Source organism: Loxodonta africana, chromosome 1 (assembly GCF_030014295.1).
Source record: "Loxodonta africana isolate mLoxAfr1 chromosome 1, mLoxAfr1.hap2, whole genome shotgun sequence".
Taxonomy (NCBI): domain Eukaryota; kingdom Metazoa; phylum Chordata; class Mammalia; order Proboscidea; family Elephantidae; genus Loxodonta; species Loxodonta africana.
In genome coordinates this window covers 230,835,219-230,858,915 of record NC_087342.1, presented here as the reverse complement: position 1 = coordinate 230,858,915, position 23,697 = coordinate 230,835,219, and the positions used below count along the sequence as shown (strand labels likewise).

The 23,697-nt window shown below is 43.6% G+C and overlaps 1 protein-coding gene across 2 annotated transcripts in view; it reads right to left on the bottom strand.

Annotated features, from left to right (window-relative positions):
• Positions 1-614: 614 nt before the first annotated feature.
• The window catches only part of SLC22A3 (solute carrier family 22 member 3), a 119,388-nt gene continuing 96,305 nt past the window's right edge, over positions 615-23,697 (bottom strand). The window contains exons 6-11 of one of the 2 annotated variants that reach the window (XM_003419208.4): positions 13,009-13,106; positions 12,696-12,910; positions 6,760-6,868; positions 5,876-5,988; positions 2,578-2,677; positions 615-2,415 (exon numbers count right to left, since the gene is read on the bottom strand). In XM_003419208.4, the coding sequence (XP_003419256.1) occupies positions 2,355-2,415; positions 2,578-2,677; positions 5,876-5,988; positions 6,760-6,868; positions 12,696-12,910; positions 13,009-13,106 (696 nt within the window). In that variant the 3' untranslated portion in view covers positions 615-2,354. Of the gene's footprint in view, positions 2,416-2,577; positions 3,518-5,875; positions 5,989-6,759; positions 6,869-12,695; positions 12,911-13,008; positions 13,107-23,697 lie in introns of those variants that run through there. The other variant, XM_064293025.1, reaches the window with a different exon arrangement.

The window sequence follows — 23,697 nt, the reverse complement described above, 5'->3', positions numbered from 1 at the left end:
TACATGCGAAAGACAAACTTTATCCTCAGCAAGTTTTATTTTGCTTGAGTTAAGCAAAAGGAGTCAGCGAAGGACTAAGCCTCTCTAAAAGACTGACTAGTCAGTCAGGGAGGTCACGGCTCTTATAGTTTAGGGTCAGAGAATTGTGTCATCGTTCCTCATGGGTTTTCTGGGAATCGTCAGGCCCTTGGTCACCTTGCAGACATCTGTGCATGTTCCAGGGCCGGCTTCTCTGAAAAACATCTTATGAGGGAGTACACTGTTTGTTCTTTCCTTATCACACATTCAAGGAGGGGGGTTTTGCGTCATTAGCCAAGCACATAATTTTTTTAAGTAAGTCATAAGTTGCAGATGACGCAGGGCTCCTTTTCTAGGGGCTCAGTCCCTGTTTTTTTTTTTCCCCCTCTCTCAGTCTGGATGTTATTCTGGGTCAGATGCGAGCCTAGGAGTCGTGTCAAAGGCCTGAAAAGGAATAACGGACAAATATCGAAGGCTGACCACTCACTTCCCGTTGCCTGCCCGTAAAACAGTAGGCAGCACACACCATCCAATGGGAATAGTGTTCTAAAGCCAGACGCGTCCAAAAAAAAGAGAGAGCATGCCTATGGGTTTTTCTTGACAATTTACATTTTTTTATTGTTTCTGGAACCAAAATACCACCTCAAAATACAATTCAAAGGTGACAGTAACAAAGAGAACAGTCATCTTAAAGCAAAAAGAAACGTAAAGTAAAAATGCAAACGTCTGTGAATAAAGGGTGAACGCAGCATGAAACTCTCAAAGTCTGTCTTTATTTCATTGGAAAATTCAATATTCATATTCAATTCTCTTGTGCTTTAAGGGTTCAAAAGCTTGTTTCATAATTAGCGCATACGCGGTACATATTATCACGTGTTCTCCACATAGAAGCTTTCTTCCTGGTTGGCAAGATTTCACTTTGGTGCCCATTTGGCCTGTCCACATAAAATAATTCATTAAAACGCCCTGCATAAGATATAGACTGGATCTGAAAATAAAAAAAAAAAAAAAAGCAGAAGCCAGGGAAAAATAGCATATTTGTGTTTAAGCCCTACATTTGAAAAGCTACAATAACAAAAAAGAAAGACTGAATCCATTATTAATGTCTATAAAATCATATATAAAGCTGCGGCTAATTATTTAAAAATAAATTTAAGCATGGCTATAATTGGCCTTGGAGCCCTGGTGGGGCAGCGGTTAAGAGCTACAACTGCTAACCAAAAGGTCAGCAGTTCGAATCCACCAGCAGCTCCTTGGAAACTCTAAGGGGCAGTTCTACTCTGTCCTATAGGGGTTGCTATGAATCAGAATTGACTCAATGGAAATGAGTTTTAGAGCTGAGTTTTCCTTTAAATTAAAATGTGAGCTCCTTTCCAAGACAAGTTACAAGTTCAAAGGCTGAGTGAGAACTGTCTGTGTTGTTTTGATCATGGGCACCATCAAAAGAACAGAATTCACGAAGATAAGATAAATATCCTTTTGCTATTGAAATCCTAAGACCTGTGGGATCATCACCCGTGGGTTTGGTTCAGTACTATACTGAGATGTGACTCCACATATCTACTAAACGAGGATCAAAACTACCCTGAATCCTCTCAGGATGACAGCCTGAGTCTATGGAGACCACAGCCAACCCTCACATTGCACAGACAATCTATTTTTACTGATGGAGCAATGCCTAAACCATGCCTGCAACCCCAGTGCACAGAGAAGGTGGAAGAGAGGGAAGATGGGCCTGTCAATACCACAAAGGCTTACAGAACCCAGGGGAGAAGAGAAAGCAAGGGCTCAGCACCGTGTGGTCCAAGGTACTTAGATCCCGTCTCTTCTCTCCCTAAGTAGGATTCCCGCCTCCTCATCCTCCATGGAATCTTCAGAAGATTCCATGTAGAGCCTTAGCCCTTGATGAGATTTGATGAACACAGTACATGTACACCTTTCCCAGGCTCTCTGTTTGCACATGCCGCTGTCCAGATGGGCTGTCAGGAGAGCTAGGTGGGAGGCTTCGCCTGTCTCACCTTGACCCAGCAGGGCAGAGATCGCTGCTCCAACACAAGACAAGACCTCTGGGCTCAGGACGAGTCTCACATTTTACAGGCGCTCCTAAAGCAGTCATGTAGAATGTGTTGCCAGAAATTTCAGTAGCCTTACACATCAGAAATCAGCCAACATGGTATCAAAATACGCTGGGGCTTTTGAACGTCTTGGTAGAGTCCTAAGGACACTTGAAGCTGCACAGCACTGCAGCTGAAATGGACACACAAGTCTCTTGAAGGCACACCCTTCCAGGGAGGGTCGGATCCCAGAGCTCCTTCCCTCCGTCTTTGGCGGGGGCTTCAAAGGTGAGAGCTTGAAACCTGGCTTTTCTTTTTCCTGCCACATTTATAGGAACATGTACTAGCAAAACAAAGGAGAAAAGAGAAAAATCCGTAAAAAAGACTGTGCATGACTTTAGGTGGAGGTTTAATATTGTTTTTTCCCTCCATGGATTCTCGATTTTCTCCACACCATCCCTTCCCCAGTGGTTTTGTTTAGGGTGCGCTGAATTTCGTACAATACCTGCTAAGTTTTTCTACATCGTCCACTGTCTCTGGCAAAGCAATACCCTTGGTTTCAGGCAGAAGCATAACGAGGCCACCACAGACAGATGCCAGGATACCTATGGACAGAGGAAAAGCACCAGGGCACCGGAAGGCACAAAGCCGGCTCTTCCCCCTCGCTGTTCAACAGTCCTCAACACTGCCCCAAAATCCTCTTTTCACACTAATCAGCTCTCCAGGGACTCTCTCCTCAAACCCCGCACAGTACCGCTGGCCCCTGCTCTCGGCATTCACTCACTCCTTCATTTATTTACCAAATATTTGCAGAGTGTAAACACACAGACAAGACCTCCTCCCTGCCTGACAGGGAAAATAGGAGCCATCAGAGAGGGACCTCCTCGACTTCTTTCTCTCAACGCTTTTACTAATTGCATCCTCACCCTTCCTTTTTTCCTTCTGTAACGTTACACTGAAAACCTCTTCCCTGCTTCTGCCCAAGGGCAATCCCCCGTCTACGCTGGTCTTTCAGGGCCTCACTATAGTGAGAGGAGCCCTGGCAGCACAGTGGTTAAGCACTCAGCTATTAGCTGAAAGGTTGACAGTTCCAGCCCACCAGCTATCCACCGGAGGAAGATGTGGCGCTTCTATAAAGATTGCTGTTGTTAGGTGCCATCCAGTCAGTTCTGACCCATAGCGACCCTATGTACCACAGAATGAAACACTGGCCTGGTCCTGTGCCATCCTCACAATCCTTGTTACGCTTGAGCCCACTGTTGGAGCCACTGTGCCAATCCATCTCATTGAGGGTCTTCTTCTTTTTTGCTGACCCTCTACTTTACCAAGCATGATGTCCATCTCCAGGGACTGATCCCTCCTGACAACATGTCCAAAGTGTGTGAGATGTAGTCTCGCCATCCTTGCTTCTGAGGAGCATTTTAGTTGTATTTCTTCCAAGACATCTGTAAAGATTACAGCCTTGGAACCCCTATGCAGCAGTTCTACTCTGTCCTACAGGGTTGCTATGAGTCGGAATTGACTGGACAGTAGTGGGTTTGTTTGTTTGTTTTTTCCACTGTAGTGATTAACCCCCTCTTTCCAGCATCTTCATTCAGCCTGGTGGCATCGCCCCATCAGCATCCAAACATATCCACATCTCTCATCTTTCAAGAGCCTTCCCTCTGTCACACACTATCCTCCAGTTACCATCTACCTTTTTCTGTTCTTTAGAGCCAAAACCAAATCAAACCCATTGCCACTGAGCCGATTCCAACTCACAGCGACCCTGAAGGACAGAGCAGAACTGCCCCACAGGGTTTCCAAGGAGCGGCTCGTGGATTCGAACAGCTGACCTTTTGGTTAGCAGCTGAGCTCTTAACCACTGCACCACCAGGGCTCCTCTTTAGAACCCGGCTCCTTGAAACCCTAGTGCCTCCTATTTTGTCAGCGTTCTCATACCCTAGTGGTGTGCTGGTAAATGTCTAACAACCGCTGTCTGGAAAGTAAAGCCCTGGTCTGCAGTGTTTGCTGATTCCTGTGGTGTAAGTACTCCCACCCAGGACATTTCAAGCTCCTGACACGATGTCACTGACTGATGAGTTGGGAAGAGATGCACCATAGTGCTTCTACCATAAGGGTGCAATAGACATAAATAACCTCAAAAACATAGACACTGGTAAAATACAGTAAATTAATAGGAAGTGATGTGTCTTGATATGTATTATCTTTCAATATATTTTATATGCTTTAATTTTTGATTTGTTGCTGTTGTCAGCTGCTATCTAGTCGGCCCCTGGCTCATGCACAGCAGAAGGAATTGCTGCCCAGTCCCTCGTCATCCTCATGACTGGTGTTGGATCAGACCATTGTGATCCACAGGGTTTCTGCTGGCCGATTATTGGAAGTAGATTGCCAGGCCTTCCTTCCTAGTCTGTCTTAGTCTGGATTTTTAATAACAGCTGTGTTTAATAAGGAAACCCTGGTGGTGCAGTGGTTAAGAGTCAAATCCACCAGGCACTCCTTGGAAACTCTGTGGGATAGTTCTACTCCATCCTATAGGGTTGCTATGAGTTGGAATCGACTTCATGGCAACGGGTTTGGGTTTTTTTTGGTTACCGTAACTGATTTTTAAAAAGCGTGGCTCTCTCCCCACCTAGACTCTGAGAAGAAAGGGACTGTCTGAGACCCCAGCACCCAGCTCCCCAACAGTCACCTGCAGGCCAGGTGCATTCTCCCAGACCACCCTCTTTGTTGCACAATGGCACAATTAACACTGAGCTTTGTTAACAAAGCCCATTACATAATGTGAATTGATTTTTTACTGAACTCGCTAGTGTCAAATGGTTAGATGTTGACTTCCTGTCCCTAACAACGTCAAAATGATTTCTGCATTAATTGGGAAGGATGGCTTCATGGATTCGATATTTTTATTCAAATATAACTGCTGAGCAACAAATGAAAACCTTTCCCTGCCAGGAATAGGAAGTGGACCCCAGAGTCCGGCAGAGGACAGCGTAGCCTTTACTGCCCGCTGAGGTGGGGAGAGAAGAGTGTGAGACCCAGGCAGAAACTCTGGACCAGCACTTGAGAAACCTTGGATTAAACTACCTTAAAGATTCCTCCCAAGACTATGATTCTATCCCTCTATGAGATCCACGAAGACTGGGGGTAGGAAGGAGGGTACGAACCTGAGGTTATGGTATATCTGTAAAAGACTCTCTGTCCCCAGTTCTTTCAGCATCAAAGCAAACTAATATAGAATATCAATAAATATGGGCCATTTAAAAATACAATTTGTTTTTTCACTTAGTTTTAAGTACACTGAAGTTTCAGTTTGGTCCTATTAAAGTTATTGGTTCCATTCCCTGAGACTATAAAAGACTTTCAATAGTATTTGATTTTGACTCAACATCTAAACAAAGAAGGTCAATTTGAACACTGTTCATCCTAACCCTTTAATATAGAGTAAATTAAAATCATTTATAAGTCTTCAAATTTTATTGTAATCAGATTGGTGTCTCAAACCTGAAACAGTTGTGATAAAAAGATTTAATGGATAACATGAATAAAAAACCAAAAACCCGTTGCCATCGAGTCAATTCCGACTCATAAAGCAACCCTATAGGACAGAGTAGAACTGCCCCATAGAGTTTGGTGGATTTGAACTGCCGGCCTTTTGGTTAGCAGCCATAGCACTTAGCCACTACGCCACCAGGGTTTCTGATATAATGAATATCAAACCCGATAATCAACACAGACTCCCATTAATGCGAAGAATGTAGAGGAAAGCTTTAAGAATAACATACAAAATGAGTTCTTACCGAAGATGATAAGAGGTAGTTCCAGCCAAACGGCTGCAAGCCGGAAGAGCAGAAATGGGGCTATGATCCCCCCCAAATCGCACAAACCTGAACAAAGTGAAACTCCAAAGTTTCTGTAAAACAAAAATCATATATTCGAAACAAACAAAAATATTAGATAAATTCAAGAAACTTAAAATGTCCAGACATATAAATAAAATGTAATTACAATCCTGCCTTTCATAGCCATAGTTTTTAACTTAAACACAACTACCCCATCCAACTGTAAGCATACAATTTTCTTTGTGCACCATTTCACACCTGGCGGAGAGGTGGGCCCCGCTGAGGACACCTACAGTATTGGTGGAAAGGTGTCTTCCAACACAGCTCACTACCTTGCCTGCTCTGTGACATTGATGTGCCACCTGGGTACCCTGGCTTGACAGTAAGGTGTGCCCATGGTGTAGTTCCCCAGAAAAGGAGGCTGATCTGACTTATCCATGAACGACCTTTTCATTGGTCCTTAAATGCTCTCAGCTGCAAGGCACGGAACGTGGTCAGCAGAGAGGTCGTTGCCTCGAGGCAGGGTAAGGCTGGTGAACACAGGTTCCACCCATGAGCTGTACAAGGGTGCTAACCAGGCTTTCTGATTCCGGCTCTACTGCCTTTCCACAGCAACACAGCTGCGTATAAAACACTCACATGAGAGGCACTTCTGCCACAAAATATGACAGGCAGCAATGCAAAAAGCAGTGAAAAGTCAACGTGTCTTCTTTACTGCCTTAATTCAGCCCAGGCTAACAGATTGTCAAGCTGTGGAATCTATTTCGTCATTTTAAGTCAACTTAAAACATTTGGGTGCAAAGGTTACTTATGAGAAACCATGACATTTATATTGGAATTACCGTAATGTTGTTGGGTACAATTCTGAATTTACCAAATAAACAATTTCAAAGGCCATGGTTATCCCTAGTCGTCCAAGGGTAGCAACTGTGGTCCTCAACCATGATATCCCTGTAAACACAGAAAGTTTGGAAGGGAAGAGTTAGCGGTCTGCTTTCGTTAACATTTAACAGAACAACCTAAGACATTTGCTTAGCGTTCTTCCAACCCAAAGTCTTTCTTAATTTTAAGAGCAAATGATGACTACCTTGATAATATCACAGCTAAATTTCAACAGTAACATCAACAGGAATGATAGCTAGTATTTTAGTGTGCTCGTTGCCCCATGTTATCGTACAGACCTAGCAGAGCTGGTCTATTATGTTTGTTTTCAGAGGAGGAACTGGGCCTTGGAGAGGTGAGGTGGCCTCTATGTTTAAAGTTACAAAATTAGTGGAAATAGCCAAGGCACCTGGACTCAAACGTCTTCCTTCTGATTCTAAAGTCCACACTCTTTCTACCATATTAGGCTATTTAGAGGATAAGTAAATGCTATTCAGAAATGAAAGCATAAATGAATAAGGATTTACTAGGCAGAAAGTCCCTTCCGTGTTTACTGGGAGTGCAGTAAGTGACATTGGAATAGACAGTACGACAATCCATCCATTAGATAATTTTTTTCTTTGCTAAAAGCGTAGAAGACAGCAAGTATGAACCTCATGTCCACACGTACAAAGGAACCCTGGTGGTGCAGTGGTTAAGCACTGGCAACTGAAAGGTCAGTGGTTTGAATCCACTAGCTGCTCCATGGGAAGATGATGTGGCAGTATGCTTCCATAAAGATTACAGCCTTGGAAACCCTACGGGGCAGTTCTACCCTGTCCTATAGGGCTGCTATGAGTCAGAATTGACTTGATGGCAGTGGGTTTGGGTTTTTATGGTACAATGACACATGGAATATTACTCAGCCCTAAAGATAAACGAAGTTCTGATACATGCTTCAACATGGATGAACCTTGAAAACATGCTTAATGAAATATCTAGGATAAGCAAATGTATAGAGAGAAAGTTTATTAGTGGTTCCCAGCGGGGGGTGGGAGGGAGGAAGAAGGAAGGCTCACTGCTTATGGGATTCTAAGCTTCTGTTAAAGGTGATGGGAAAATCTGGAAACAGGTAATGGTAATAGCTGAACAACATGATAAACATAACTGATGTCGGTGAATTGTACACAGAAGTATGTTGAAATGGCAAACACTCTGTGACGTATATGTTTACGACACACACAAAAAATGGACCTTGCAGTATACGCTCTGAAAAAAAAAAAAAACTTAATCCAAGACACCAGGAGAATCCTGACATGAGTGAGGAGGATTAAAGAAGAAAATCAAGCTCAGCGAGTTAGGCATGTCCTTTTAGGGAATATCCAACAAATAAGAAGAGGTAAGACTCAATAAGACAATTGTCTAGAAGGGCAAAACCAACTCAAACCAGTTGCCATTAAGTGGATTCTAATTCATGGTTGGCAATACCCAGGGGGTCCTCTAGAGGGGCAAGAAGGGGAAAAAGGATTACTGGGAGGCTCTAGTCGGTAGCATCTTGATTCCAAACTGGCTGAGAACATCCTGGCGGATGCGATGTTTTTCCCAGATGAAAACACCTGCAGCTCTGACATTAACAGCTACATCAGGGTGTGAGTGATGTCGGGATTGCGCTGCTAGGGTGGGACGACCATCTGCTTTGGCGGGAACACTTGTAAACATGTGTTTATTTAGGCTTCACTTTTTCATTCCAGCCAGGCGGTGGGGGGCGGGAGGAGGGGCAGGAAATGCCTTCCACCCCCATCCTAAAACAAGCAGGTGGTTCTCAGTGCCAGGTGCTGGGTAATGGAAAGCAGAGATGCTGCCAAGCTTCCCTGGATCCCAGCCAGATTCCACAACCTCGCCTGCTCACAGTCTGCAGTCACGAAGGCTGCCCACCTGCTACCGTGCAAACAGCTTCACTCTCCAGGTTAGGTACTGAAGTCATAAGTCCCTGTCTACTGAGTCAAGGTTGCTCTATAAGTCTGTTCCGCTGACAAGTTCAATGACAATTTAGGCCTACAACCGAGGCTAGGGATCTTTGAAAGAAAGAACCCACAACCAAGAAACTAAATTAAAACACACACACCTTGAAAAACACGTGACTGAGTGAATACAGAGAAAGAACCAGTCAATTCAATAAACCTTCAGAAAACGTTGTCAAAACGGACACCCTTGTGGAGACAAGGGCTATCCTACAGGGTGAACTTATTTATCTGGAAGACTTTCAACTCTTCCTCCGAGCAGTAGAGGCCAGTATCTAACTACACTGGGACAGATTTTGTGAAAATGCGGAACAAAAGCGAAGTTCTAGAGGCACTACACAGCTCATCAATTAAACGGTGAAGTTCAAACGACTTATTTGGTAAATAGTTTGGTATTAACTATTGTCTATGCACACAACCTTTTCATCATCTCAGAAGTATGCGAAGTCCATCTTGGAGTGGCATCTTTTGGTAGCAACGACAAAAACCACCAGAACAATTTAAAAATGCATGCTAAAGCCAAAATTGTCTGCCAGGAGTCTTAGGAGAAGACACGGAAGCAGGGATCTTTCTCTGAATGGGGATTTGGTCAAGCTCCTAGAGACCACTGGAAAGATAGTTCGATTATTGAAAAAAGGATGCAGGATTTAAAATAAACGCAATTTTGCCGCTTCTAATGTACCATCTGCTTTGAGTTCTGGAATAAAATTTAGTAAAAATCCGTCACAGAGATAGCTAAATGAAGGCACATGTACCGACTTTTCACTTCGACAGAAAGAGAAGACATCGTTTCCATTTCAAAATGAAGGCTCTTGCCAACACTGCCAGGTTTGTGGTCATCCTAAATAAGCCCAAATTAAAGATGGCAGACGGGTATGGAGAAAGAAAGCTCTTTGTTTTCTAGGCTTTAATTAGAGTTTTAAAAAAAATGTGGGCCAAAAGCAGTGAGTCTTAGATGGGGACCAAGTCAGAGAAAATGGTGTCTTTTTCCAGAATTTCGTTCCTCAGACGTAAAACGTTGGGTTCTGTGCAGGGGGCCCGGGGAAACTGTTCTCTGTGAGATAATTTTAGAGCTGCTTTCTCTAAAAGCCTCATCAGCATTCCCCACCAGGCTCCTCCTGCTGCCCATGACGTCAAGAACCACAGAGAGGGAAAAGCCGTCCGAATGTTAATTCAACAGCCCCAGCAGCCAAGTCCAGAAATGGCTTTAGGTTGGGAATAAGGACTGTTGGCTCAGTGCGAGGTGCCTCTCTTAGCGGTCGTTCGGTATTCACACGGAGCACTGGGTATTTGAAACGTTCTTGCCAGTCATGAGCTAAGGATCTGTGAGCTGTAAAAGCAACCAAGTCCGCAGAACGTAGACATAGAATGTATCCAGGGTAAGAGCATTTAGTTTTCAATCTGGCTAAGAGCAACTTTAAAGCTTACACCTGGAAAATCACAAAATAAAACTAATTAGACAGGGAAGAAAAGTCCATCCTTTGCCTTAGATTTTCTAAGCACTTTCTAAGTGTTCTGAAGATATTAACCCTCTCCTCCCCCACAAAACCACTAGCTGCCGTCAAGCCCATCTTGACTCACGTCGACGTCACGTGTGTCCGAGCAGAACCATGCTCCACGCAGGGTTTTCAATGGCTGGCTTTTTGGAAGTTGATGGCCAGGACTTTCTTCCAAGGTGCCTCTGGGGGGACTAGAACCTTCAACCTTTCAGTTAGTAGCCAAGAGCATTAACTGTTTCCACCATATTAATTACCAGGCCCTAAACTAAGGGTGCAGCCCCAGTGCCGAAGTGGTTAAGAACTCAGCTGCTAAGCAAAAGGTCGGCAGTTCCAATCCCCCAGACGCTCCTTGGAAACCCTATGGGGCAGTTCTACTCTGTCCTTTAGGGTCGCTATGAGTCAGAGTCAACTGGACAGCAATTTTTTTTCTTTTTTTAATTAAGGGTGGAGATAAAGAGGTAAACAAGACTCGATGGCAATTGGTTTTAATTAATAGATACCAAATAGTCATGTATCGATCAACAACAAACTCTTCGCCTTTTAGAATGTGTTAACTTAAGAAAAACAAGATCAATGTAAACAACCGGCTCCTGCTTAGCATCAGACCGTTCCAAGATGACAGGGGACTTCTTTCTTTTTCTGTTCTGAAGGTAGGCATTTGTAACTTTATTTCAGTATGGGTCTATCTGATACGCCGGGAATTCATCGACCTTCATGTAAACAAACTCATCCCTAAAGTCTGAGCGTTCTGATCACGTGCAGCCCCCTGACCAGTTTCTTTCCTGATCCTCCGAGGGGCATGAAAAAAGACAGCCTCTCTTGTGCTGACACAAAGGCCTCCCGGAGATCCAGCTCTCTGGGTAATCCCTCACAGCCCACCCGCTGGAACACGAAACAATTAACTTGCTCTAATTCACATGCTGCCTGGGAATTGAAAAGGCCTCCTCTTTCCAGCCCCTGCTGTGCTCGGTGGCAGAGAGGGTCTGGCTATGTGAATGGTGCCTTTGGCGTCATCTGCAGCCTCTGCCTTGCTCTGACCCTGTGTGGTCCAGCGGTCATCAGGTTCTGTAGTTTAACTCCTAAACATCTCGGGAATCGCGCTCTGCCTCCCAGACTCCCTGCCACACCCTTAATGCATGCTCTCATCCCTCCCCTCCCCATCTCCATTGCCCAAAGTGCTGCGGTGGTGACGGGCCACACCTGACCTCCAGAAGCTGGCTGGACAATGCTGGAGCTGCTAGCACGCACACAAGGCTGGTCCCCTAATGCCTGTCCTGTGACGCCCCTTTGTAGGAACATTACAGTCCAGCGATGACAGAGAACGTCTAGTCCTGAACCCAGACAGGCAGGTGCTTCAAACTCTGGGACAGACCCATCTTCTACTTTGGAACCCACTCCTACCCTTCCCTTCTGACACATCTCTTTTCATCCTTTATAGATGTTGCCTCAGTTTCCTAGTGCTGCTGTGACAAAAAAAGTGCCTTGAGTGGGTGGCTTCAAAGAACAGAATTGATTGTCTCACAGTCCAGGAGGCAAGAAGCCCAAATTCAGGATGTGGCGCTAGGTGGAGGGCCTTCCTTGTCGGTAGCCCCGGGAGTTCCCTGGCATTCCTGGGTGTCTGTCTTTCCCCCATGTCTGTCTCTGTGTCTACTCTGCTCCTTTTAGAAGATACAACTCAAGTGATTAGGTTTAGGGCCTGCCCTACTCTGGCACGACCTCATTAACATAACAAAAGAAAGCCCCTATTTCCGAACAGGGCCATATTCACAGGCCTAGGGAGTCAGCGTTTTAACACATATTTTGGGGGGCGGGGGAGTGGTTCACAATTCAATCCATAACACAAGCCTAGTCCTCATCTCTGTGAGGCTTTCCGGATTCCCCATAGGTTTCTAAATCTTGTTGATAATTCAATTATTTCATTTGTCACAGTGAATTGTGACAGGATTAAGGCACCTATATCCTTTATTAGATATGCACCATTTGAAGGCCAGATACGTGTTTTTCTTGTGTTTGTGACCTTGGTGTTTACGTGTACCAGTGAGCACAGTGCCGAGGCTCAAGAAACATGCTCCACACGGCCAATGATATTACAAAAGTAAAATCAGGTAAAAGTGATCAAAAGTGAAAAATATCACTAAGAGCTGGATTGAGCACAACAGCCATAAATGGACATACAACTAACTGAGAGAACAGAAAAATTTAGAGAAGGAATCTCTCGTACTCAAGGTCTTTACACCGATTAAGCAGAACATTGAGGGATATCACCAAAGCTTGCCAGATGCCAAGATTCTGAGACATTGGTACATTTCCTAAGGTCAAGTTGCTCCTGGACTTGATTCTTTTGTTTAAGGCTTTTTCAAGTTCTTTGGCTGCCAAACAGAGGTTGGAGAAGATTACCTTTGGGTAAGAACGCAGTGATGAGGCACGCCACTCCTGCCACTATATTGCTGGCCGCAAAGGGGAGGCGTCGTCCAACTCGCTCAATGGTTAGTAAAATCAAGAGTGCTCCGGGCAGCTCCACGACCCCTGAGATGAAGAAATCTATATAGAGGTTGCCGCCTATAATCCCCAGGCGCATGACCAGTCCTTGATACACCACGGCACTCGTGAACCTGCGGCAACATTAAAAGACACCAGAGAAGAACAAGTGACTCCGAGAAAGGGGTGCAGGGCAAATTTGACACAAGCTTTAAACCCAAGTCAGACTTACCAAGCAAACATAAGTATAAGTGTGCACTTCCTCATTTGGGGGGTTCTCACCAGATCTAAAAAGGATGGGTTACTAAGTTCCTCATCAGTAACAGTGATCTATATGAGAAAAGCACATTTCAGTAGCAGTACACAGCAAGGCACACCTGCATATCATAGATTTGCCAATAACCAGATTCAAGGCTAGCGAATCAAACGATCTTCCTCAACTGGCCAGGGTCTTTCACCATTGCATCCTAAAACCTGAGAATGAAAAAAGGCTTGTCATCCAGCCTTTTCGACCGGTCAAATTCACGAAGATGTTGTGGCTGTGCTGAGAATTCGTCCTTGGGGTTATATCAAGACTATGCTCAATGGCTCTGAGAAAACAAGGAAAACAGGTGTGTTCTGGAGAAAAATACATTCCCATATTTATTAAAATGGGGAGAAATGGGAGTAAAAGTTGATCACGCCAGTGGGATCCAAACAAGTGTTTCTTTACATATTAACATCCTCAAACCTTACCTAGACAAATAAGATAGAGTAAAATTTTTTTTAATGTTAAGTCCGCGAGCACTGACGGTTCGGTGGTAGCAGTTGCGTGTTCTGTGCAGGAGACCTGGCTTTGACTGCCGGCCAGTGAACCTCGTATGCAGCCACTACCCATCTGTTAGCTGAGGCTTGCATGTTGCTATGATGCTCAACAGGTTTCAGCAGAATTTCCGGGCTAAAATGGACTAGGAAGAAAGGCCAGATGACCTGCTTCTGAGAATCAGTCAATGAAAACCCTATGGGTCACAACGGTTTAAGCTGTAACCAATTGGGGACGGCGCAGGACCGGGCAGTGTTGTATTCAGTAGTGCCGGGGGTCGCCATGAGTCTGGGGTGGACTCCCTGGCCTCTAACGACAACGATAATGTTAAGTCCAAGCACAAGCACCACAGGTATTATTTTGCTTCAGTCCATTTGCTGGAATCTAGCATCTTTCTGATCCAGAAAAAGTCAGCACATCTCTATTTGGCCATCCAAGAAGTTGGTTTTTTCTTCATCTGAATCCAACAAATTTTTTTTTGCCTGCTATGTATAAGGCATTATACAGAGAACAAAGACAACCAGCAAACCCTTCTTACCCCAACCTGCTTCTAGTCCAGAAGGGGGGAAACACCAACCCAAAGGAATCCTGACAGAACTTCCTGAAGCAACCACGGTTTCACATTTCCAAGCACTTGCTCCTTCTGTTACTTCAGTGTAGATGTCCCTTTGTCCACCCCAGTCCTGATTTCACCTTTTCTGAGAGGGCTGTAGGAATCTCTGGGTGGTACAAACAGTTAAGTGCTTGACTACTAACTGAAATGTTGGCGGTTTGAATCCAACCAGAGGCACCTTGGAAGACAGACCTGGTGATCTGCTTCTGAAAGGTCACAGCCTTGAAAACCCTACAAAGCAAGTTCTACTCTGCACACGCGCGGCTGCCATGAGTCAGAATCGACTCAACGGTAACTAACAATAGCAGGGCTTTTCTAAGCTCAGGGAGAATGGACCACTCCCAATCTGAGCCTCTACTGAACAGACTTCTATCACAGCACCTATGCAACCCCACTCCCTTACGGTCTCTTATCTTTCTCCTCTATGAACCCTGGAGCTCTTCGTGCGAAGTGACTGTATATTTGGTTAAATGGCTGAATGTAGAATCAAGAAGCCAAGCGCCAGCCATGTCTGGAGATCAGAGTGCTGCCCTCAGCTCTGTCCTATTAAATGAGAACCCTGACGACTGAAGACAGGACCCCTTCTGTCTGTTTACTCAACTCCAGATCTGGCCCAGATTGAGGAAAATCTAGGCAAATTATCCCCAGGCCTTTGAGCCAAAGGTCTTTCTAGTAGCAGTCACAGGAATTTGACTTAGAGTAAATGCACACTGCTGGTACCTTGTCGATTCTAAGCGTTTCATTCAAAGCTTGATATCCCATGCCTATGCTTGCTATAGGGAAAGTCTCTCTCTTTCTCAGCTTACAAAATGGACATATTTAGATGACTTACTCAGTGTCATCCAGCATTTCTAAGTCTTTCCATTATTCTATTTCTTCTATGCCAAGACACACATTTTTCCTCGCATTTTAACATCTCTTAAATTGGGTGTGTCTTACAACTGAACAGATAAGAGAGCAATGCGTCATAGTTTAAACAGCACTTTTTTTTTCTTACCTGATGGTGCATAAAATGATGAGGTGTCTTAAAATCAATAGTGTTTTAGAGTCAATGATACAGCGGTAGTTTCCGTGATGCTATCTGTGAAAGATTGCTAACTGATTCCACTATCAACTGTTTGCTTCTCCCTTTTGACAACAGAATGTACTGAGTTTTCATTGACCTTGGGGCTGTCTAGCTAGAGTTGCATTTTCTAGCCTCTCTTTCAATATGGGTGGCCCTGAGATCAGGATCTCACTAATGAGATGTGAGTAGAAGCATGTGTACAACTTCTGGGTCCTACTCTTTAAAAAGGAGTGGTTTGTCCTTCACTCACTGTCTTCTCCTTCCCCAGGGATGGAAGAAGAATAAGCTGGTGGTGACCCAGCTTCAGCCTTGCAACCTATTGCAGATGATGGGGAGAAACAAGTTAAACGGTGCCTGGGTGCCTGGAGGACCTCATGGAACAGATCCATCTTGCCCACCCTGGACTACACACCTCTGAGTGGATGCACTAAAGAGAAAGATGCTTCTTTCTCTTGTCACTATAGTTTTGAGTCTATGTTTTAGCAGCAAGTTTGCTCTGCCCTAATATATCAAAATGTCCCCCTAGCTAACCTTCTAAATTCTAAGACTCTCATGAAAGATTTTTCTTTACCTTCACCTTTGGTGCTCTAAAAAAAAGACAGGAATATCAAAGTGGGAGATAAGAACTTAGTATATTATAATAATATGTTGATACATGGCTGGTTACCAAAATGTTTTCCATAATTGGTTTATATACATTACCCACATTTAAAGTGGCTAACATCTACGGAGTATGTAATATTTGTTAGATTCTGTGATAAGCACTTTACATGGATTATTTCATTTAATTCTCATCAAAATCCTACTGTCTTGGAAGAAGTACAACCAGAACACTCCTTGGAAGCAAGGATGGCAAGACTACGTCTCACATACTTTGGACATGTCAGGAGGGGTCAGTCCCTGGAGAAGGACATCATGCTTGGTAAAGTAGAGGGTCCGCAAAAAAGAGGAAGCCCCCCAATGAGATGGATTGACATAGTGGCTGCAACAATGGGCTCAAGCATAGCAACAGTTGTGAGGATTGCGCAGGATCTTGCAGTGTTTCGTTCTGTTGTGCATAGGGTCACTATGAGTCAGAACTGACTGGACGGCACCTAACAACAACAAACACCTACAAGATTAGTACTTTTATTAATCTCATTTTATGAATAAGAAAAACAAGGCTTAGGACATTAAGGACTAAACAGCAGGAAGGTGGCCGAGCCAGAATTTGAAACCAGGCAATCGATTGGAGAGTCTCTGTTTTTAACTCCCATACTGCACTGCTGAATACATGGAAGCTTTTCATTCTAGAAAAAATTCCAGCGTTGGTGTTAAAGGTCATTTATAAACACACACACACACACGCAAGCACACACACACATACACACATATAAAACCAAACCCAAGCCCACTGCCGTTGAGTCAATTCTGACTCATAATGACCATACAGGACACAGTAGAACTTCCCCATAGGGTTTCCAAGGCTGTAAATCTTTACTGAAGCAGGTTGCCACATCCTTCTCCCAAGCACTGTCTCGTAGGTTTGAACTGCTGACCTTTCTGTTAGCAGACAAGCGTTTTAACCACTGTGCCACCACTTGTGTCTCAGTTTGTCATACTGTGGTGGATTGCGTGTTGCTGTGATGCTGGAAGCTATGCCACCAGTGTTTCACATACCAGCAAGGTCACCAATGGTAGACAGGTTTCAGGGTAGCTTCCAGAGTAAGATAGACTAAAAAGAAGGACCAAGGCAGACTAGGAAAAGGACCTCGAGATTTACTTCTGAAAAAGCTGACCAGTGAAAACCTATGGATAGCAGTGGAACACTGTCTGATACAGTGCCAGAAAATGAGCCTGTCAGGTTAGAAAGCACTCAAAAAACGACTGGGGAAGAGCTACATCCTCAAGTAAAGTCAACTTTAATGACATGGATGGAGTCAAACTTTTGGGTCCTTCATTTACGGATGTGTCATGATTCAAAATGAGAAGAAACAGCTGCAAACCACCATTAACAATTGGAACATGGAACTTGGAATGTACAAAGTATGAATCAAAGAATATTGGAAGTTGTCAAAAATGAAATGGAGTGCTTGACGATAGATAAACTAGGCATTAATGAGCTGAAATGCACTGGTATTGTCCATTTAGAATCAGATAATAACATGGTCTACTATGCCGGGAATGACAAATTGAAGAGGAATGACATCGTGTTCATCGTTGAAAAGAACATTTCAGGCATCCCACTTTGGAGAGCAGCGTCTGGGGTCTTAAATGCTAGAAAGCGGCTATCTAAGATGCATCAATCGGTCTCAACCCACCTGGACCAAAGGAGAAAGAAGAACACCAAGAACGCAAGGTAATTATGAGCCCAAGAGGCAGAAAGGGCCACATAAAGCAGAGACTACATCAGCCTGAGACCAGAAGAACTAGATGGTGCCTAGCTACAACCAATGACAGGGAACGTAACAGAGAACCCCTGAGGGAGCAGAAGAGCAGGGGGATGCAGACCCCAAATTCTCGTAAAAAGACCAGACTTAATGGTCTGACTGAGACTAGAAGAACCCTGGTGGCCATGGTCCCCAGATCCTCTGTTAGCCCAGGACAGAAACCATTCCTAAAGCCAACTCTTCAGACAGGGATTGGACTGGACAATGGGTGAAGAACGAACTTCTTGGATCAAGTAGACACTTGAGACTATGTTGGCATCTCCTTTCTGGAGGGGAGATGAGAGGGCAGAGGGGGTTAGACACTGGCAGAATGGACATGAAAAGAGAGAGTGGAGAGAAGGAGTGGGCTGTCTCATTAAGGGAAAAGCAATTAGGAGTATACAGCAAGGTGTATATAAATTTTTACATGAGAGACTGACTTGATTTGTAAACTTTCACTTAAAGCACAATAAAAATTAAAAAAAAAAAAGAACATTTCAGGATCTATCTTGAAGTGAAGATGCGTATAAGGAAGACCACTTAATACAAGTGTTATTCAAATTTACACACTGACCACTAATGCCGAAGATGAAGAAACTGAAGATTTTTACCAACTTCGGCCATCTGAAATTGATCAGACATGCAAACAAGATGCATTGATAATTGCTGGTGATTGTTATGCAAAAGTTGGAAACAAAGAAGAAGAATTGGTAGTTGGAAGATACAGCCTTGGTTGTGACAGACATGACACCAGAGATCACATGACAGAATTTTGCAAGACCAACGACTTATTCACTGGAGATACCTTTTTTCAACAACATAAACGGTGAATATGCACATGGGCCTTGAAGTATGGAATAAATAGGAATCAAATCGACTACACCAGTGGAAAGAGACAATGGAGAAGCTCAATATCATCAGTCAGAACAAGGCCAGAGGCAGACTGCAGCACAGACCATCAATTTCTCATACGTAAGTTTGAATCCACCAGGTGCTCCTTGCAAACTCTATGGGGCAGTTCTACCCTGTCCTATAGGATTGCTATGAGTCAGAATCGACTCGACTGCACTGGGTTTTTTAAGTTCAAGTTGAAGCTGAAGAAAATTAAAACAAGTCCACGAGAGCCAAAGTATGACCTTGAGTATATCCCACCTGAATTTAGAGACCATCTCAAGAATAGAGTTGACACATTAAAAACTAATGATCAAAAACAGACGAATTGTGTGATGACATCAAGGACAGCGTACATGAAGAAAGCAAAAGGTCATTAAAAACACAGAAAAGAAAAAAAAAGACCAAAATGGATTTCACAAGAGCCTCGGAAAAACTTGCTCTGGAACTTAAAGTAGCTAAAGTGAACAGAAGAAATGATGAAGTAAAAGAGCTGGACAGAAGATTTCAAAGGTGGCTTGAGAAGACAAAGTATTATAATGAAATGTGCAAAGACCTGGAGTTAGAAAACCAAAAGGGAAGAACACTCGGCATTTCTCAGCTGAAAGAACTGAAGAAAAAATTCAAACCTCAAGTTGCAATACTGAAGGATTCTACGGGCTGCCAAAAGGACGAACAAGTCTGTCTTAGAAGAAGTATAGCCAGAATGCTCCTTAGAAGCAAGGATGGCCAAGACTTCATCTCATGTACTTTTGAAATGTTATCAGAAGGACCGGTCCCTGGAAAAGGACATCATGCTTGGTAAAGTGGAGGGTCAGTGAAAAAAAGGAAGACCCTCAATGAGATGGACTGACACAGTGGCTGCAACAAGGGGCTCAAGCATAACAACGATCATCAGGATGGCACAGGACCAGGCTGTGTTTCGTTCTGTTGTACATAGAGTTGCTATGAGTTGGGACTCACTTGACGGTACCTAACAACAAAAACAACAACGGGCAAAAAACTGAATGCTGCAGGAAGCATCAAAAGAAGATGGAAGGAATACACAAAGGCACTGCACCAGAAAGAACTGGACAACTTTAAACCATTTCAGGAGGCAGCATATGATCAAAAACCTATGGTACTGAAGGAAGAAGTAGGAGCTGCACTGAAGGCATTGGTGAAAGACAAGGCTCCAAAACTGATGGAATATCCATTGAGATGTTTCAATAAATGGATGCGATGCTCACTAGTCTATACTGAGAAATTTGGAAGACAGCTACCTGACCAACCACCTGGAAGAGATTTATATCTGTGTCTATTCCAAAGAAAGGAGATCCAACAGAATGTGGAAATTATCGAACAATATCATTAATATCACAGATAAGTAAAACTATACTGAAGATAATTCAAAAACGGTGGCAGCAGTACATCAACCGCCAGAAATTCAAGTTGGATTCAGAAGAGGACTTGGAATGAAGGATATCATTGCTGATGTCACATGGATCTTGGCTGAAAGCAGAGAACACCAGAAAGATGTTTACCTATGTTTTATTGACTGTGCAAAGGCATTCGACTGTGTGGATCATAACGAATCGTGAATAACACTGGGAAGGATGGGAATTCCAGAACACTTAATTGTGCTCATGCAGAACCTGTACATAGACTAAGAGGCAATCATTTGAACAGAAGAAGGGAACACTGTGGTTTAAAATCAGGAAAGGTATGCAGCAGCATTGTATCCTTTCACCGTACTTATTCAATCTGCAGTATGGACTACACCTAACATAAAGAAAGCAAAAATCCTCACAACTGGACCAATAAGTAACATCCTGATAAATGGAGAAAATAGTGAAGTTGTCAATGATTTAATTTTACATGGAAGCAGCAGTCAAGAAATTAGGCAATGTATTACACCGGGCAAATCTGCTGCAAAAAAAAAAAAAACCCTTCAAAGTGTTAAAAAGTAATGATATCACCTTGAGGAGTAAGGTGGACCTGACCCAAGCCATGGTATTTTCAATCATCTCATATGCATGTGGAACCTCGACAATGAATAAGGAAGACCAAAGAAAAATTGATGAGTTTGAATTATGGTGTTGGAGAAGAATATCAAATATGCCATGGACTGCCAAAAGAACTAACAGATCTGTCGGAAGAAGTATAGCCAGAATGCTCCTTGGAAGCAAGGATGACAAGACTTAGTCTCATGTACTTTGGACATGTTATCAGGAGTGACCAGTCCCTGGAGAAGAATACCATGCTTAGTAAAGTAGAGGGTCAGCAAAAAAGAGGAAGACCCTTAACGAGATGGATTGACGCAGTGTGTGCAACAATGGCCTAAACATAGCAAGGACTGTGACGATGGCGCAGGACTGGGCAGTGCTTAGTTCTATTGTACATAGGGTCACTATGAGTCAGAACCAACTTGACAGGACCCAACAATAATATATATACACACATATATTTAAAAAAATATATGTATAAACGACATATGTCATATATGTATCATATTGCATATATACAAATGTCATTATATATATTTATATGTCATGTTCATATGCATGTATATATAAATACTTTTAAAGGACATAACCTGTTGCTGTAAAGTCGATTCCGACTCCTAGCAACCCTATAGGACAGAGCAGAACTGCCCCATAGGGTTTCTGGGGAGCAGCTGGTGAATTTGAACTGCTGACCTTTTGGTTGGCAGCCGAGCTCTTAAGCACTGCGCCGCTGGAAAAAAAAAAAAAAAAAGCATTGCTGTAGAGAGAACTCCAACTCAGAGCGACCCTGTAGGACATAGTAGAACCGCCCCACAGGGTTTCCAAGGATTGTCTGGTAGATTTGAACCACCCGACCTTTTGGTTAGCAGCCAAATGTTTAACCACTGCGCCACCACGGCCCCACTTACTAGGTAAGACTATACAAATTCACTTTCATTCAGGCCCCAATGCAAACATCCCAGAGTTGACGGGAAATCACACACTGTATATTTCAAGATCCCTGGTCAGCCCCGGTGGATGATTTAACATTTAGACACCTCTGTATGTTTTCAGTTATTCATGGTTCTTAATGGTTTCTAAGCAATATGATAGCCAAGTATTTCTTGCCTTTGTCCTGCTCGGCAGACTTGCGCTTTCCTGATCAGCTCTCCAGGCCCAGCCATCACTAAGTGACCACAGAATTATGGCATGTTAGATTGCGACAAGTCAACAGAGATCCTATGGTCTAACCCGGGGTCAGCAAACTGTCTTTAAAGGGCCAGATAGTAAGTACTTTTGGCTCTGTGGGCCTTGTGGTCTCTGTTGGTTCTTAACTTTGCCATTATACTGTGAAGGCAGCCACAGACAAGAAGCAAATAAATGACCATGGCTTTGTTTCAATAAAACTTTGTTTACAAAATCAGGTAGCAAGCCAGGTCTAGCCTGCAGGTTGTAGTTTGCTGGGCCCTTAACTGGAGGGTCAGTGCTGGAAGAGCTCATACAGGTACTACTGTTTTTCCCATTACAGAGATCAAGTACTTACACAGAAAAGCTACAGAGCTTATCCATGGAGGACACACACACACACAAAAAAACCAAACCCATTGCCCTCGAGTTGATTCTGACTCATAGCAACTCTGTAGGACAGAGCAGAACTACCCCATAAAGTTCTCAAGGAATGCCTGGTGGATTCAAACTGCTGACCTTTTGGTTAGCAGCCGTAGCTCTTAACCACTGTACCACACTTAGGCAGATGGCAGTTCACCAGGAGGGCAGCCCCTAAATCCGTATTTCTAACCTTTGTGCACTCTGCCCCTGTACTATGTAGAGTGTAATATATATTTTATTGCTTAAAAGTCTGTTTGTATCATCTCTTTAATGGTTCTTATTAGGTGGTGAGATTATGGTGGTTTTAACTTCTTTTTGGTTGTAACTATTTGTTATAAAATTATAAATAAAGTTTGGCTATAAAATTAAAAATTAAACCTATATTACTTTTGTAGCAATAAAAAATGGCTAATTTTTAAAAAGCAATGGATTTAAGGCAAACACTAGGATACCTTCCTGGTTGCTTATTTAGCATTATTCCCCCTTTCCCTTTCTTAATTTAGCCTCCATTATTCACCCCAACCACAAACACACACTTCGTAGTCTTGGGGAAGGTGACTCTGCCTCCACTTACAGCGAAGGCCTGATTATCTGAGCATAGCCCCATCTTCTGTGCCTGTGACCCAATCTCAGCCAATGATGAAGGGACGTGGCATGTGACCCAATCTGGGCCCATGAGAAAAGGGCTTCTGGGGACATCCTTCCTTGCTCTGACGTCAGGGGTTCCTGAAGGAATCTTCTCTCTCTGACCTCAGGTAATTAATAGTGAAATGGTGGGCTCCAATAGGTCTTGGCAGCCACGCTATATTCACGAAGGAATAAGTCTTAAGCTAGAGCTGACCTTTTCAGTGGAGCGCTGGTGACACTTGGTTAAAGCACTCAGCTGCTAACCTAAGGATTGGTGGTTCAAACCCACCAGCCACTCCGAAGGAGAAAGATGGGGCAGTCTGCTTCTGTAAAGATTAACAGCCTTGGAAGCCCAATGGGGCAGTTCGACTCTGTCCTATAGGGTTCGGAATCAACTTGCCGGCAGTGGGTTTGGTGTGATTTTTCTGACCTTGTTCTCAGGGCGGAAAGATGGAAAAAGCCCTGGCCTTGACGCCATTGTTGAGACTTGGTTTGGCCAAGCCTGAGCCTGCTGCCTCTCTAGAATTCCAGACACAAGAGCCAGTAAATGTCCTATCGTCTCCGCCCATTTGATGCTCTGATGCTTGTTGCCAAAAGCAGATTACCTAGAGAACTCAGTCCAGAACAATGCTCTTGCTTTAAATAACTGAATATCTTGGGCAAAATAATTTAGTACTGAATAGTTAAAATGATTGCGCCAATACCCCAATTCGCTCTGTAAAAATACCTGGTATTAGACTTCACTTCAAACTTTTCGTGACTTAGAAGCAAGCCATAACAGGATCTCTGCTTTTCCAAAGCACAAATTTAATGTCTAAACTTCAATGCCTAAACTCAACTAAAAGAATAGGAAATCCGGATGACAAGGAAGTCAAGGCAATCCAGACCGTAAAAGATGTCCAACGGATGGAAGGATTAATAGTACTTCCAAGGAAGTATCTT